A 17,822-nucleotide genomic window follows, 5' to 3' on the forward strand; every position below is an offset into this window, starting at 1 on the left:
TCCCAATGCTCTGCCATTATCCATGTACTAACTGTTATTGGTTTGATTTTCCCGCAGTCCAGGGTCTCTGTCTTGCAGGTCTCCTTGTAGTATGGTAAGCTGGTCTGTAGCCAAGGTTTAACCTGAGCCCAGAAGGGCCGATGAAGGAACAGTCCTGGGTTGTAAAGCACATGCAGCTTATTATTGGTCGGTACAGTCCTCATTGTGCGGTGGCTGTGACTATCACCATATTTTGCTGGGCAATAAGGTTTTCTAAACCTATTCTGTGGCTGCGGTGTTTCTAAGTATCTATCACAATTACTGTAATATCTCACTGCGGTTCATTATAGGTATTGAAGTACAATGGGTGTATTTCCCTCTCTGTTTCTGCTGCATACCTCGTTTACCACATTCATACTGAAATTGGCCATTATAGATGTATATCAGACACTCACTATGGTGATTATCTTTGCGAATCTCTTTAGATATCTATATTTTTTCTGATCTTTCGGATCATTTATATATCTAGTCTGGTTTTTGCCTGGGACTTTGGCTCTTGGGCTTCTGTACCCACCCTATGAGTTTTTCTTTGGTATTCTACATGGTGCTGTCCGAAGGGATGTAATGGAAAAAGGGAATTAGACCTACCGGTAATTCAGTTTCCAGGTAGTCCCTCAGGACAGCACCCTTATTTCCCTCCCTTATGTTTCTCTTTAGGCTTGCATGGGATTAATCTTCCGGCAGATTGTTCATCCGTCGGGTCGCCATGGCTCGAGATTAAGATGAAGTCGTTAAATGGTTTATTACACACGTGTTTGTAAGGTCGTGTTTAGACCATTTCTTTCCATCCTTCTGTGGTACTTTGAAAAAACACTGGAGGGTGGAGGTGGGAGGGTCCTTTTGACCTCTCTGTGATCCTGTCCTGCTATAGGTCAAGGAAGGACAACCTCCATGGTGCTGTCCTGAGGAACTACCTGGAAACCGAAGTACCGGTAGGTCTAATTCCCTTTTTTGGTAAGACCCTAACCTTGTCTATCAGACATACCTCTCCTTTGCAGAACATGCTGGAGTTGGTGACTGGCTGGCTGTGTGAAATACCTCCGACAAATGCCTTTCATTCGCCGTCTTGTCACTATAGTCTCACATGTTACACATCAAATTTGAATTTTGTGGTCATAAATCAGCTTAGAACAACGCTCTAGAAAAAATTAAGACTTATTCAGCATCAGCTCACCGATGGATTCACAGTTAGCTCATCCCATAAGGTACATTTTACATGGGTTGAGAACCACTGACAATTGACCATTATGACCCATCATAGGTAAAATTGTAGGTAATATTGTCAGTATGGTCATAAAGTTAGGTTTTTAGTTCTTCTTTAGAGTAAAACATGCTTTTGAACATTATGATTTGTTTTGTTTTATGCAGCCGCCAGTCAGAGAAATTGAGCAGTGTAAAAGAATGACAAGATCTTCATCTGTCCAAACTCAGAACTATTCCTCAGATTCGGACACCTGTAACTCCTCCCCAGGTACAGATTTTACCATGATCCTATTATCCGTCCTCTCTCGAGATATATTCACCATAAAATAACAATGTTAGGGAATCTTTGCTTTGTACCGTTTCTCTGTTATTCCTCATTGGAATACGTCATTTTCAACTGGATGTCGTATAATTTCCATGTCGACTGTGTAACAACATAGTCTACCGGCCAAGGCATGGTGACCCAGTTTTTGCTTTTTTTTTTTTTGTTAGCACTGTAATTTTATCGCCGGTTTGTTTTACCACTTGCTACGCCTGTATTAGGGTTCTTAATGTTTTTGGGTGTGCAAAAAACTTCTGCACCACATGGTTAATGTACAAGCAATAATCTTTCCAGTCTTTAGAGTACGATAGAAATCTCAACCATATGCTGAGAATGAAACTGTGCCATAAAGTTCATTTCAATGTATTAATGGCTGAACTTTATGACCCGATATTTTTTGTGTTTTCTATTATCAGGTACAATCCTGTGATCCAGTTGGTAACATTTAAATAACAGCAATGATACAACTTGTAGATTTCCCAATCTGTTAGCTGCCATTACCACGATAATTACATAGCAGCAATGCAAAGCAATTATGTGAAGGCATATAAATGGTATTTGCTTGCATAATTGTGTATATCTGTAACTGCAGTAATTAACTACATGATAAGTCTATAAACTGAGCATAAATAATGATCTGCTGCCAATGTTGCCATGTACTTCTTAAATATGTAAGTACGGTAATACATAGAGAAATGCAAGGCATAGAGTGACAGTATTTTCAGGTCACACTGTATGTGATGTTCGTGCTGTGCCTGTTCCCTCGGTGTCTGTTTTGGCTGGCAAGTGATGCAGAGTGACAATGCCATAGCCCTGTTTCATCCCGGACTTGTGGTTCCGCCTTTCCTGGAAGCTTGGGAGTTAATTCCTGGCTAGTTAGTGATTCTCCATGTTGTCAGCCCTGGGAAGGCTGCTCTTTAATTAAATTCTTGAGAGTCAGTTTTCAGTGCCAGTTACAAGGACTACTACTCTGGTTATTTGCAGACTGTTTGCTCCTATTGTGCCTGTATTTTCCTTGTTCTGACTTAAGCTGGTTTTCTGATGATTCTCATGACTAACAATCCTGCCTCTGAATTTGACCACCAAGCTTGCATGACGTGCCCTTCTTGCCACCAACTTACTCCACCTGCCAGCATCTTACTCTGTGGCTCCAAACCAGGGTCTATTGTATAAGTTCAGAACCCTGTACGGCAGATAAAGGGTGAAGGCCATGGAAACCCCTAGGATCTAGTAGACACAGTGGCTAGCGCTAAGCCTGTTGTCATGTCGGACGCTATTCACACGAGGGCGTCCGACAGACAGCGGTAATTCCACATTCGTCCACTATACGCTCAGTGGCGCCGGCTAGATTTTTTCCAGGTTGTCTGGGGTTAATCTAGCTGGTAATCTGGTTGGAGGCTGGGTCACGCCCGTGGCCTTTAAATAGTCATTCTGGACTTTGGGCGTCGCCGATTATAGCTTGTGTCTTGTGCCTGGTGATCTCGGTCTGCAGTGGTGGTCTAGGAGAAGAAATATCGTATCTGGTGGTGTATTATCCTTTGTCATATTTATCCTTCCTATATTTGTGTTTGTTTTGCCCTGTGCACATTATAGTGTTTTCCTGTGTGTCTGCGGCGTGGTGCGTTTTTTAGTTTTCCCTGTCTGTGCTTTCTGTGGAGGTTGGTGTGTGGTCTAATCACTGGGTGGCGGGGGAAGGTTTCAGCATAGGGCTGAAACAGGAGTCAGGGTCAGGCCTGGCGGTCCAGACAAGCACACCATCAGTGTAAATTCTAGGAAAGGGACAGAGAGGGTTTTCCCTAGTCTGAGGGATATCGCAGGGGCCCGGGTAATCAGTTGTAGTCTACCCAGTACCCCCGTGACACCTGTCTATGGATGCCATATTAAGAGCTGCCAGACTACCGCAAACTGCACTTGTGACACTGTAATGCTGACCATACACACTTGAGCTAATTCAACTCACTGCTATTACTGTTGATATGCACAGATAGATAGATATATATATATATAATATATATTTCTGTGGCATGTAAACGTTTGAGCACCCCTGGACAAAATTACTGTTATTGAGAACAGTTAAGTTAAAGATAAAATTATCTCTAAAAGGCCTAAAGTTAAAGGTGGCACATGTCCTTTTGTATTTTAGCAAAAAATAATATTTTCATCTTTTGCATTTTAAAAAGTACAAAAAGGAAAATGGATCAGTGCAAAAGTTTTGGCACCCTTGGAGATTTGTGTGCTCAGATAACTTTGACCATGGTTTCAGACCTTAAATATGGTTTGTTCACTATCATCATTAGGAAAGACCGGGTGATGCAAATTTCCCAGCTTTATGAAAACCCAGCCTCCTCTAACCTTGTGCCAAAAAACAGCAGCCTTGGGTTTTTATAAGCAGTTGACTAGCACTCTGAAAATGAAATTGGTTGAGGATCACAAAGCAGGAGAAGGCTATAAGAAGATAGCAAAGCCTTTTCAAGTTGCCCTTTCTTCTGTTTGAAATGTATTTAAGAAATGGCAGCTAACAGGAACAGTGAACATGGAGATAAGGTCTGGAAGACCAAGCTAAATTTCAGTGAGAGCTGCTCGTAGGATTGCTAGAGAGGAAAATCAGAACTCCTGCTTGACTGTAAAATACCTTCAGAAAGATTTAGCAGTCTCTGGAGTTGTGGTACATTGTTTTACTGTCCAGACACACTATCACAAATATTGCCTTCATGGAAGAGTCATAGTCATCAGAAGAAAACCTTTCCTGCGTACTCACCATAAAATCAGCGTCAGGAGTATGCAAAAGAACATCTAAACAAGCCTGATGCCTTTTGGAAGCAAGTCCTGTGGACCGATGAGGTTAAAATAGAACTATTTGGCCACAATGATCAAAGGTATGTGTGAAGATAAAAGGGCATTTTGGGAAAAGAACATCTCGACAACCGTTAAGCATGGTGGTGGATCAGTCATGCTTTCCGGTTGTGTTGCAGCCAATGGCACGGGAACATTTCACGGGTAGTGGGAAGGATGGATTCAATTAAATTTCAACAAATTCTTGATACAAACATAAGACCATTTGCAAAAAAGCTGAAGTTGAAAAGAGGATGGCTTCAGTAAATGGATAATGATCCTAAACTCATGTAAAAATCCACAATAGACCACCTCAAAAGGCGCAAGCTGAAGGTTTTACAATGGCCCTCACAGTCCCCTGATCTCAACATAATTGAAAATCTGTGGCTAGACCTCAAAATAGCAGTGCATGCAAGATGACCCAGGAATCTCAGAGAACTGGAAGAATTTTCCAAGGAAGAATGGATGAAAATCCCTCAAACAAGACTCGAAGGACTCTTGGTTGGCTACAAAAAGCGTTTACAAGCTGAGATACTTGCAAAAGGGGGTGCTACTAGGTACTAACCATGCAGGGTGCCCAAAGTTTTTCATCGGCCTATTTTCCTTTTTGAAATTGTTAAAATGTAAAAGATGAAAAAAAAAAAAAATATATATATATATATATATATATATATATATATACACTCACCGGCCACTTTATTAGGTACACCATGCTAGTAACGGGTTGGACCCCCTTTTGCCTTCAGAACTGCCTCAATTCTTCGTGGCATAGATTCAACAAGGTGCTGGAAGCATTCCTCAGAGATTTTGGTCCATATTGACATGATGGCATCACACAGTTGCCGCAGATTTGTCGGCTGCACATCCCAAAGATGCTCCATACAAGGCAGGATGGATCCATGCTTTCATGTTGTTTACGCCAAATTCTGACCCTACCATCCGAATGTCGCAGCAGAAATCGAGACTCATCAGACCAAGCAACGTTTTTCCAATCTTCTACTGTCCAATTTCGATGAGCTTGTACAAATTGTAGCCTCAGTTTCCTGTTCTTAGCTGAAAGGAGTGGTACCCGGTGTGGTCTTCTGCTGCTGTAGCCCATCTGCCTCAAAGTTCGACGCACTGTGCGTTCAGAGATGCTCTTAGGCCTACCTTGGTTGTAACGGGTGGCGATTTGAGTCACTGTTGCCTTTCTATCAGCTCGAACCAGTCTGCCCATTCTCCTCTGACCTCTGGCATCAACAAGGCATTTCCGCCCACAGAACTGCCGCTCACTGGATTTTTTTTCTTTTTCGGACCATTCTCTGTAAACCCTAGAGATGGTTGTGCGTGAAAATCCCAGTAGATCAGCAGTTTCTGAAATACTCAGACCAGCCCTTCTGGCACCAACAACCATGCCACGTTCAAAGGCACTCAAATCACCTTTCTTCCCCATACTGATGCTCGGTTTGAACTGCAGGAGATTGTCTTGACCATGTCTACATGCCTAAATGCACTGAGTTGCCGCCATGTGATTGGCTGATTAGAAATTAAGTGTTAACAAGAAGTTGGACAGGTGTACCTAATAAAGTGGCCAGTGAGTGTATATACTCACCTAAGGGTATAATGTAATTAATCCATTTATCCATGTACTAAGATAGTGTAAATGACTAAAACTATTGGTAGTCATTGATTTGTAATTGGATAATGAAATGCTTCCCATACCATGCAATTAGTACATTAGCAATATATACTAGTCAGTAATATTTCATGTCATATTTAAGGCATTTCTTTTCAGGTAGTGTTAAAAATAAATTCCAATAATAAATATCTGTAGCACAGGTGACCATATAATCAATCAGGATCAACTGCTGAGCACTGATCACAACACATTTGGTATACAGGTTAGCAAACACTGCCGTGCATCTGCTGCAAGCATACTCCTTGGTGGGGACATACTTTTGATAGGTCATCTTTGGCTGGCAAACCCCCAGTTTTAGTGATCTTTTATCAATGAAGTAGTGCTGTAAAGCCTCATAATACATATAAGGCTCATTAGTCAGAGTGAGTCTGCCTTAGATTTCGGTTCTGCTTCTCTATGCCTAAAATAAGGCCCTGAAATGTTCCCTACTATATGTCTATTTACTCTATGCTGAATAAATATTTCCTATGACTTTGCAGATCATTCTGAAAGCAGCTTTTTCCCCGGTTCACTATTTGCTGAACTTACCGGTGGCAGCTCACCCTCTGGTTCCCCTGAGCTCTCCATGCTTCCTCACCTTGCAGATTTGGTCAGTTATAGTATACAGAAAGTTATTGGATTTGCAAAGATGATTCCTGGATTCCGGTAAGAATTTTGCTTCTTATAGAAGAAGAGATTAAGCTAAGCATGCAATATACTGTGAACAGATTGTTACCTGTTTTACCCTGCAATAACTTTGCCTTGCGAAGGGTTATTTCCATATTTTAATGCGATACCATTATTTTGGGATTGTTGGGGATCTGACTTATGGAACTTTCACAGATCTTGCTTTTGAAGGGGCTGCAGCACTAATGTAATACTGCATCCCATTCACTGTTTCCCTGTATTTCCCCGAACAGCTACTGACAAAGTGCTGCTGGGCAAAGAAAACTTTTAAAGGGATACAGCACTAAATCAGCACTGTGGCTTCTAAGGTGGGTATCTGACATCTACACAAAATTTACAGGTAGCATTGATGGTGTAAACACAGATATAAATAAAGTCAAGACATGCACAACTGTCTGGAGGAGTTTGTCATCAGTTGTCTCTGAAGGTGCTCTGTTCCAGTTACCTGAACGCTGTAGTCAATCTCAAGTGACCAGAGAACAGGACCTCATTGCTTCTTATCCTGGCCCTGGATCCACAAGGTTAGAGCAAGTGAGTATGTATTATTTTGACACCATTCATGCCACCTGAAAATTTTATGTAAATCCAGAAATGTACTTTTAACGGGAACTTGTCACCCCCTGGGATGCATTTAAGCTTTAGCTATGAGCATACAGGGGAATGAAATGTTAACATAGTCCTACCTGTATGCCTCACAGCTGCTGCCTTGTTGCTGAGAAATAGACTTGTAATCTTTTTTGTTAATTAGCTCTTCCAGGCTCCGGTGCGTGCGGTGCCTGGAAGAATACTCTGCCTCTGGTGTTAATTTGCATACAACCCCCCTCCCATGCACATCACAGTGCCATGTGACGTGCAGTTGGGGCGCCGGAATCCCGCGCCTGCGCCGTGCACTCGCCCAATTATGGTGGTGCATTGTCCTGTGAACACAGGGCTTGCATTAGTATAGATTGCTCAGGGCGCATCATTTGCTTTGGTCTGCCTGTGTAACCAGGCAGTCACATGACTGCCGATCAGAAAACGTTTACCAATCAGCGGACAGATTGTGCTGCTAGTCGGTCTGTGTAAACAAACCCTTAATAATAATATAATAATAATAATTTTATTTATATAGCACCAACATATTCCACCTTACTGATTAATTTTACAACCATACCGTTTTTAAAGGAAAGACATTTGAATTTGTTCAGATCTTTGCTTGGTAACTTATAGAAAGTGTCATTTTTATATTGCTGTTTATTTAGGGTGGCCATTGGGCAGACTCCAGCATAGATAGTGTCCCAAACTTATGCAGCATTTCATAAATGTATAGCTTTAGTATTGTAAATACAGTTCAATAGCAAAGCTTAATGTATTGGAAAAACCAAGCTAAGTGCAAAAACCAAGCCTACTATACAGGTATGTTCAAGGAGTGGGGCACATTTTTGTGCATCCCTGAAGAAGACGAAGACTGCCGTCTTCTTTAGACACTGTCCCCAGCGACTTTGTTGGCTACATTGGGTTCTTATAGGAACCCTCTTTTTTTTTTGGGGGGGGGGGGGGGATTTTGACAGAAACCCTAACAAGTGGCAAGCAGCTGATTATCTATGGCCAGCAGGAAAAGGGTATGTGTACACGATCATTAAACGCTGCGAGTTGGACGCTGCGTACTTGCGCAGTGTCCAACCCACAGCGTCTAGATGTTACAGCATAGTGGATGGGATTTCAAGAAATTCCATGCCAACTATGCGTCCAGAGATGCCCGTGGCTCACCAGACCACAGCATGTCTATTTATCTTGCAGCGACGTGAGCCTCCGCAAGATAAATGTCACCCGTACAATGTATTGGAAGCGGTGAATCCACACGGTTCGGTGAACGCATGCAGATTCAATAGCTGGCAGCGCTTTGGACGCAGGGGACATGTGCTACGTCCAAAGCACTGCCAATTCCTGATCGTCTGCACATACCCTAACAAGTGGATAGCCCAGTCATTCTGGATCAAAGAAAGTCCCACTTATGGGATCCCTGCCTGTGCCTTTCATATGCTATAGTAGGGCATAATGAAAGGGGGTTGTAGTCATAAGTCAATCCCATTAGATATGTTGATATTCCTGTGACAGTATCTACAATCTGACATTGATAATAGAAAAGTTGATTTTGTAGGAAGGGGAAGTTCCAGTAATTTAAGACTAGAATGCATCATGTCTGCAGGCAGTCTATAAAATAAGTTATGTCTTCTATGTCCATGTATATTAGTAAATGCATAGAAAACTAGTTTCCTACAATTTGTTAACCAGTGTAGCTACTGGAAAAAAAAGCTAACCTTTACATTTATATTAAACTTGAGACATTTTTAATTATCGTATTTTTCGGATTATAAGACCCACTTTTTTCCCCCAAAATTTTTGGGGAAAATAGGGGTGCGTCTTATAATACGGATATACCTTATCGGCGTGCCGCTGCGCTGTGTCCCGGTGGCGGTGCTGCGATGTGTCCCCGTGGCGGTGCTGCGATGTGTCCCCGTGGCGGTGCTGCGCTGTGTCCCTGGTGGCGGTGCTGCGCTGTGTCCCCGGTGGCGGTGAGCTCTCAGCACTGAGATCTTATCTCCCGAGATCTCCATCAGCGCATGCGCCGCCTCTCAGGGACCATTTTCCCGGAGTCCACCGCCGCACAGAAACCATGGAAGGACTTCCAGGGGCTCTGGCCTTTCACAAAATGTTGGCAGAGCCCCCCGCAGCACCAGGGACACAGCACCGCACCGCCACCGTGGACACAGCGCAGCACCGCCACCGTGGACACAGCGCAGCACCGCCACCGAGACACAGCGCAGCACCGCCACCGGGACACCCGCAGCGGCGTGCCGCACATCGGAGTTCCCCCTCATCCCAGCCTGCGGCAAGGTTCCACTCTTGCCTCCTCCACCAGCGACCCTGGGACCTCGCTTCACCGCAGCCACCACCCCCGTTAAGCAAAAAGACGTATGGATTATAAGAAGCACCACCATTTTATTAAAAAAACGTTTTTTCCTATTTTTCTCATGAAAATTTGGGGTGCGTTTTATAATCCGGAGCGTCTCTTAATCCGAAAAATAGTATCTAAATTAATCTGAAATTGGATCTAATATAATTTTGACATGGAGAAATTTATTCTGAGCATGAAATCATTAGACCTATGCCGCAATTTTCCAGTAATCATAACAGTATATTTCACACTGATGCCACTAAATTCCAGAATAAGTCCATTTTTTTATTATGATAGTTTTATTGTTGATCCTTTTGTGCGTGTAGATTCTGCAATTATTTTTAGGATCACTCAATATGTAAGGTTTCCAGAAGAGTCAATGTGTTCTGCAATGACTGTACATGACAATAACATGGCTGCAGAATCCTCATTCTTGATTTAAAAAAAACTAACATCAGTGATTTTTTATTAAAAAACAGCGATCTTACTGCCGAGGACCAAATTGCCTTGCTGAAGTCATCTGTCATAGAAGTTATAATGCTACGATCCAACCAGTCTTTTACCTTAGAAGACATGTCCTGGACATGCGGCAGTGAAGACTTCAAGTACAAAGTAGACGATGTAACTCAAGGTACGGTAATGTCCTTGTACAGGGAGATATATCACAAAAAATAATGTTCACAATGTTTCTGTATCTCGTAATTGCTTCTCTATTCAATAGTGAGCTCAGACTGCAAATCAGCTTAATTGAGTGGGAAAATTACACTACTGTACCTAATTGTATGCCCTAAAGATATAATGAGGCGCACAATGTACTGATTCGCCAAGGTAACGCAAGCCGATCACTCTGCTAATGTTCTAGTTTACACAACAATAACTATTACAGACTTTAGCATTGACCTAGTAGAAGTTTATTATTACTGATTACTATAGCACACATGTATCAGAGGATCGGAGCTTGACAAAGAAATGGATTGACTTTTGACCCAACTCATTGTGATACCACAAACTGAAAGTATTGCATACATACTTATCAAGCCATCTACATCTACGTTTCTCTCCTCTCCTAAAAAATTCTCTTTCATCTATGACCAGTAATGAGTTGATCAGTGGTTGTTGTCCCTTATTCTGTTTTCTTAATTTCTATGGGATTTTTGGGACAATGGGGATGGTGGGTGTTGGGAGAGTCTTTTTATTACACATAGTTTAGCATGACTTTAAAACGTGCAGGGTATGTAGGGCTCCCATATTGCACATCAGAACCTTAAATAATTCAGTACCAGTATTGGTGTCTTACTACCAAATCTTTAGAAAACAGGAGTATGTCATGGAGCCATCACATTTACCTCAAGACTTGCAACTCGTACCTTATGAGATGCAACCATCACAGGTCTAGAAATTATGACCAAGATTAGTCAGTGCAATCACACATCCGACTATGGACCATGATTCACGGACTGGTTCCAGGTCTCCTGAACCAAACTTGACAGACTCAGTCAAGTTTAGATCAGGAAACTCACGACCAGTCCATAAATCATGGTCCATGCTAGACCGTAACATACACATGTGTGAATGCAGCATTAGACCAGGGTAATGAGACATTTCTCACTTTGATGTCTTTTAGCCAGTGAATTACGAAAGTGCGGACTGTATAAATAAAAATATAAAGAGGATAATAAAAAGATATCCAACATCTTGAGAAACATCATCGTTAAAAGTATTTCATTTTTCGGAAGGAAGCTAATGAATATTAAGTTGCTGAATATGCTTTGATATGTGTCGCTCTCATTCACCTCCTCTTTTTTTTTTTTTTTTTTTTTACTATTTTGTGAAATGGATATACAGTATCATTCACATCCTGAATTTTAGGAGTATTTCTAATGGTATGTGAATATCATATACACAGTATAGCATATTCATGTATGGTATATTGCTGTCATTCACAAGATGTCAGTCCAATCTGCAGCATCCAATAGTAATACTCTATATAATACCGGGACAAAGTGTGGCCCAGGAGCCACATGCAGCCCTTTGGCTGTTTTGGTGTGGCCCCCCTTTCTCACTTTCACCGGTATCTACATCTTTGGAATGCAGGTGAAAACAGTGTTGGCACAAGGGTCCCCGTTTTGCTTTTTTTTCCATAGACTGCACATTTCAGGAAACTATGGGGACATTATACTATTTAGGGGGGTTGAGTGGGAACATTATACTGAGAAGGGGTACAATGCACTGTAATGGGGCTGTATGGTGAAATCATATTATGTGAGGGAACATCATACTGTGTGAGGGGCTATACAGGGATATCATACCGCATGAGGGGGGCTGTGTGGGGACATTATTCTGTACGAGGGGATGTATAGGGGCATAATACTGTGCAAGGGGATTGTGTGGGGACATTATGCTGTGGAGGGCTTTGTGTGTACATACAGTTTAAGGGGCTTTGTGGGGCTGTCATATGTGTAATGGGGCTTTGTGAGGACGTAATATTGCCTGGGGGGCTTTGTGGTGACATACTCTGAAGGGATATCATATTGTTTTAGGGGCAATATGGGGACATCATATTGTTTGTTGTGACCATGAGGAATCATGTTGAGTTGGGAGCTGTTATCAGGGTACAGTGGCTGAATAACAGGAGCTGTATGATTTACTATTTTTTATAAATGTTATAAAAATCAGTAAATTATATGGTTGTGATTCATTGTTACAGGTAAGAATGCAAGTTACAGTAAGCCCCATAGTAACCTGTTTTGGCGGCAGTAATAGCTAGTCAACAGACTTAATTCTGCTCAATATTAAGTAGTAAAAATTAAGATAAAATAATATAGATAAACAGAATTAGGTCTGGCCCGATGGCTGGGACTTCCACAACAGTCACAGTTTCTCATAGGGCCCCTTGGAAAAATATATTGCCCGACAGTGCTCTATATTATGCTTTATAGGATGTTGTTATGCTGTGTTTTTATATATTATTATATTATGCCTTTACTCTACCTAACACCAGGTTCTGAGAATAGGGACTCTGCCATGCTTTAGATGAATAAATAGTGATATTTAGAGAAAACTGTGGTTAATAATGTTTTACGTGTTGTCATCTGCAGCTGGTCATAATATGGAACTTCTAGAACCATTGGTGAAATTCCAGGTTGGACTGAAGAAATTGAATCTTCACGAAGAAGAACATGTACTATTAATGGCTATTTGTATTCTCTCACCAGGTCAGTGCTAAAAAGTGGGAATTGTCCTTATGTGAAGGGTTTTTTTTATTACGTCATCCGTAGTCCATGGGCCCAGTTATGGAATACCTTGATCACGATTCCCTGTATCAACCAGAATGGGGTTGAATGTCTGCCTTATAATATAAGAAAGATATATACGTATCTTAGTACCGTGTTAGCCAGTAGATAGAAAAATATTTAGAAGATGGTAACAAATCGCAAGCTTTCGAGACTACTCAGGTCACCATTAAAAGGTATCAACCACTGTAGACTCTCAATTCTAAATATTTGCCTTATAATTTTACATTTCTGACTGCAGGAACTGTGTATAGCCAAGCAAAACTTCTCACATGTAATATCTGTTCATTAAGGACAGAGACACACTGCGGTATTTCTCGTGCGAGAATCGCATCGCACTGCACGGACTGGCCGCCACCTCTCCTGACCTGAGCATGACAGCATGTTGGATTACTATGCAGCTCTCAAGCTCAGGTCAGGAGAGACGATGGTCAGTACAAGTTTAACAATGAGATTCTCGTATGAGAAATACAGCAGTGTGTCTCTGCCCTTATGGTGAATTTGCCAAGGGGGTAAGAAAAAGAAATGTTTTTGTTGTGAATATTTTAGAGAAGGAATGTTTTTCTTGAGACATTCCCTTTTTTTTGCTTAGATTTGGATGGGATACGTCTTGATCTTATGTGCAACTCAATCTAATTATTAAACACAGAGGTATTGCTTCATCAAGACCAGAGATTTTCAAGTCAGCGTTGATGAGGAGTCGTAATGGAGTCAGAGGCTCCTGATTCATGAAAGTCAATGACTAGAGTAGGGACACCACAGCTCATCACGAATTAGATGAGCTGTGGCGTGCGGCCTGTTGCTCCCCTTTCCCTCCCCAATGCCACCCATTTTGTGGGTGCTTGGAAAAATTGTAGTGAAATTCCAAAGGCCCCCAAATTTTTGCGCAACTCCAAGATGTGCAAAAGTTTTGAGATTTTTCAATGCAATTTACATCAGAATTCTGGCAGAATTTGATTAATCGGGATGTATGTCTTTATGGTGCGCACAGGAAACCATTCAGGGACAAAGTAATCTGTGCTACATTTGAGTTTAAATTATTTTTTCGGGATTGCACTGATATTTACTGTGTGATTTATAGATCGTCCAGGGGTCCAAGACAAAGCGCTCGTTGAAGCAATCCAGGATCGTCTTTCCTCCATTCTGCAGACCTACATCCTCTGCAAACATCCACCTCCGGGAAGTCGTCTCTTGTACCCAAAGATGATCCAGAAATTGGCGGACCTGCGCAGCCTGAATGAAGAGCATTCCAAACAGTATCGCTTTCTCTCTTTCCAGCCGGAGCACAGTATGCAGCTCACCCCACTTGTATTGGAAGTTTTCGGCAATGAGTGAATTAGAATAAAAATACCGTACTATGTTGGGTGTGAATTAGGTTATATGGTAAGGTGGGAGTCTTTATACAAGAGATGGTTAGCTGCAGCTGTATATAGAGCATACTATTTAAGAAGCATCGGGACAAGGAAAAAAATGGATGCTTAGCTCGCTTTCTGTAATTCTGCTGCAAATTGGGATACATTCCCTTGCCAAGCTCTTGATGTAATGTTTCAATATGAGAAGCTCTGCCATGTTTTTGTGCCTTTTAGACAGCAAATGTCAGAATGTGTCATCCTTGATAAAGTTAGCTTTTATAGGATTTTTTTATGTACTAAAGCCATTGTTTGCTAATTTTGCATCTACTCAAATCTAAAGGACTGTAGAAGCCTTAACATCTTTAATTGACATTTTATAGTGTAAATATATATAAAAAATAATAATTAAAGTATCTATAAAACATATATAAATGCACACAGACTTGTAGACAGACATATATACCTGTGTGATATAACTGTAGACAGACAGATCTACCTACTTGTATTCATGCGGCAAGATTTGATTGTTTGGTACTATAGCCTGGTCTATGGACCCCAAACTTTTGCAACCAATCTGCCACATGTGAGCACCTTTTATGTGTAAATGTGAGAAAATGTATATTTCGGATTGCAAATGATTATATTTTAACATAAATGACTTTTGAAAGAAAAGACAAGGCCGTATTTTTGCTATGTAACAGTTGCATGCTGCTGCACACATCACCTTAGACCCTGATCTGTTGATGCTGAATAACGTTAGGGGTCCATCCTGCTATATACACCATTTTCTATATGAAAAGACAAATACTCGTGAGTAAAATTGGGATTTTATTCATCCTGATGGTGCTTTGCAGTATTTTATAAGGGCATGTCGACATGTGACAGAATTTTTGTGATTATTCCTTATAGCTGAATGTGGTTGGAAAATACATAATGCACAACTTGATTCAGATGTATGGAATAGATTTTTAGTTTCAGGAGTATCTGTTGTGTGTGAACATACGCTCATGAAGAAGATCACATTTTATGCAAAAGGAATAGTAATAAGACTGTGCAGAAGTCCGGTACTTGACGCGCTGCTGTATAACGCCCATACAATGCTTCTCGTGGATAACACGACCTTACAACTTAGTGTTTAGAACCTTAATACGCCAGGACTGTATGCAGAAAAATATTACAATTTGAGAGGTATATTTTTAATGCATCAAAATGGACTGTATGCAGAAATTCTTACAGTGTATTCATACATACCTGTCTTCATCCTCTTTTTCTATTCTACCAAAACTGCACCAAATAGTAAGATAAAACTTTAAAGTTTAAACATATCGGTAATGTGTTCACATTCTCACGTAAAGAGTAATCATCACTTTAATTTTTAGTTCATAAATCAAAAGTACACATGAAAAATCTGCTTCTTTCTCCTCCTGGATTTATATTTCACTCTCAGTTCACAGGCACAATATGTATTCAGCGAATGCAGATTTCCCTATTACTGACAGCTGGTGCTTATAATGTTCTATGGAGAAGAGGAGCTAGAGGCATATACAGACATTGTATGAGTACTGACTGTCATCTCCTATCTCAGTAATGGGGAAATCTGTTTTCACTGAATACATATTCTGAGATTGAAGTATCAGTCCAGGAGGAGAAAGAAGCGGATTTCTTTGATAAAGTATATTACAAAGTTGCTTATTTTCATGTGCACTATTGATTTATGGAAAAAAAAAATGGGTATTCTTTAAAAACCCATTATTTTTTACAGTTTAATGTGATTTAAAATCAAAGAAATAAGACTCACCTTTGTTATTCTGCTGCTTCTGTGCCGCTGGTCTACGGTATACTGGATCCAGATACATTATACTGCTCCAACATGTGACCGATGGAATCAGTCACTGGCATTATATCAAGTAATTGGCTGCAGCGGTCACTTGTACATACCTCTTGTCATCATTGGAGTCCAGTAAACAGAGACGAGAGAGGGACCAGGTAAAAGGGGCTGTATGGGATTTTACTTTTTTTTTTTTTTTTTTTTAAATTTAACACCATTGGTCGCTGGTTTTATAACATTATATGGGGTCTGAAAATCCTCAACATGTGGTAAATAATAATCATTTTACTTCTGGAACACCAATATATAGCATTTCATATTCTTGGACCTCTTGGTAGATTTTCCACATAAAGGCCCCGTCTCACATAGCGAGTTACCAACGATCACGACCAGCGATACGACCTGGCCGTGATCGTTGGTAAGTCGTTGTGTGGTCGCTGGGGAGCTGTCACACAGACCGCTCTCCAGCGACCAACGATCAGGGGAACGACTTCGGCATCGTTGAAACTGTCTTCAACGATGCCGAAGTCCCCCTGCAGCACCCAGGTAACCAGGGTAAACATCGGGTTACTAAGCGCAGGGCCGCGCTTAGTAACCCGATGTTTACCCTGGTTACCAAAAAAAACAAACAGTACATACTCGCCTTTCGGTGTCCGTCAGGTCCCTTGCCGTCTACTTCCTGCTCTGACTGAGCCGCCGTACAGTGAGAGCAGAGCGCAGCGGTGACGTCACTGCTGTGCTGTGCTCTCACTGTACGGCGGCACTCAGAGCAGGAAGTAGACGGCAAGGGACCTGACGGACATCAGATGGTGAGTATGTAGTGTTTGTTTTTTTTTTACATTTACGCTGGTAACCAGGGTGTAAACATCGGGTTACTAAGCGCGGCCCTGCGCTTAGTAACCCGATGTTTACCCTGGTTACCAGTGAAGACATCGCTGGATCGGTGTCACACACACCGATTCAGCGATGTCAGCGGGACCTCAACGACCAAAAAAAGGTCCAGGCCATTCCGACACGACCAGCGATCTCACAGCAGGGGCCTGATCGCTGGTACGTGTCACACATAGCGAGATCGCTACTGAGGTCGCTGTTGCGTCACAAAACTAGTGACTCAGCAGCGATCTCGCTAGCGATCTCGCTATGTGAGACGGGGCCTTTACTCTGTTATATCTCTTATCTTGAAGAATGGAGAGCACTCCCGGGGCTGTCGCAGACTATCACTGGTGGGAAGCGGCTCAGGATTTCTTTTATTTGTTGGAGGGATTGTGTCGCTTCTTTCAGATGAGTAATATTAAGCGGCACTTAGTACATAGTGAATATGTCCACTGATCTCATGTACTGTATACTGGACAGCTCTGGTCATAATGGCCTCCATCACATGTACATCACCTTCAGCCAGAGCCGTTTGTAGTCCATGTAACTTACTAGACTGGAGTCTTTATCAGTGATTCCTTATATATTACTCTTAGACTTTGATCAGTAGAAAGTACTGTTGTTATCTAATTTTATTCTTTTACATGTTTTCTATTGAGAGCCTAAAGTCCACCTGATGGTAAATAATGTGACCGCTTCTGCATTGTCGTGTATTCCTGGCAGATTTTCAGCATGGAGGCTTCTTTATAATGCAAGTGAAAGTGGTTTAAAACAAAAAAAAAACCAATACACTCCAGG

The 17,822-nt window shown here is 41.5% G+C and overlaps 1 protein-coding gene across 4 annotated transcripts in view; it reads left to right on the forward strand.

The window, feature by feature from the left end:
• Positions 1–16,647, forward strand: part of VDR (vitamin D receptor) — a 194,086-nt gene extending 177,439 nt beyond the window's left edge. For all 4 annotated transcript variants that reach the window (XM_077297888.1, XM_077297886.1, XM_077297889.1 and 1 more), the window contains 5 exons: positions 1,408–1,510; positions 6,554–6,719; positions 10,158–10,309; positions 12,777–12,893; positions 14,053–16,647. In XM_077297888.1, the coding sequence (XP_077154003.1) occupies positions 1,408–1,510; positions 6,554–6,719; positions 10,158–10,309; positions 12,777–12,893; positions 14,053–14,306 (792 nt within the window). In that variant the 3' untranslated portion in view covers positions 14,307–16,647. The remainder of the gene's footprint in view (positions 1–1,407; positions 1,511–6,553; positions 6,720–10,157; positions 10,310–12,776; positions 12,894–14,052) is intronic.
• The last annotated feature ends 1,175 nt before the right edge of the window (positions 16,648–17,822 follow it).

This window comes from Ranitomeya variabilis, chromosome 3, assembly GCF_051348905.1.
Source record: "Ranitomeya variabilis isolate aRanVar5 chromosome 3, aRanVar5.hap1, whole genome shotgun sequence".
In the NCBI taxonomy this organism is placed as follows: Eukaryota; Metazoa; Chordata; class Amphibia; order Anura; family Dendrobatidae; genus Ranitomeya; species Ranitomeya variabilis.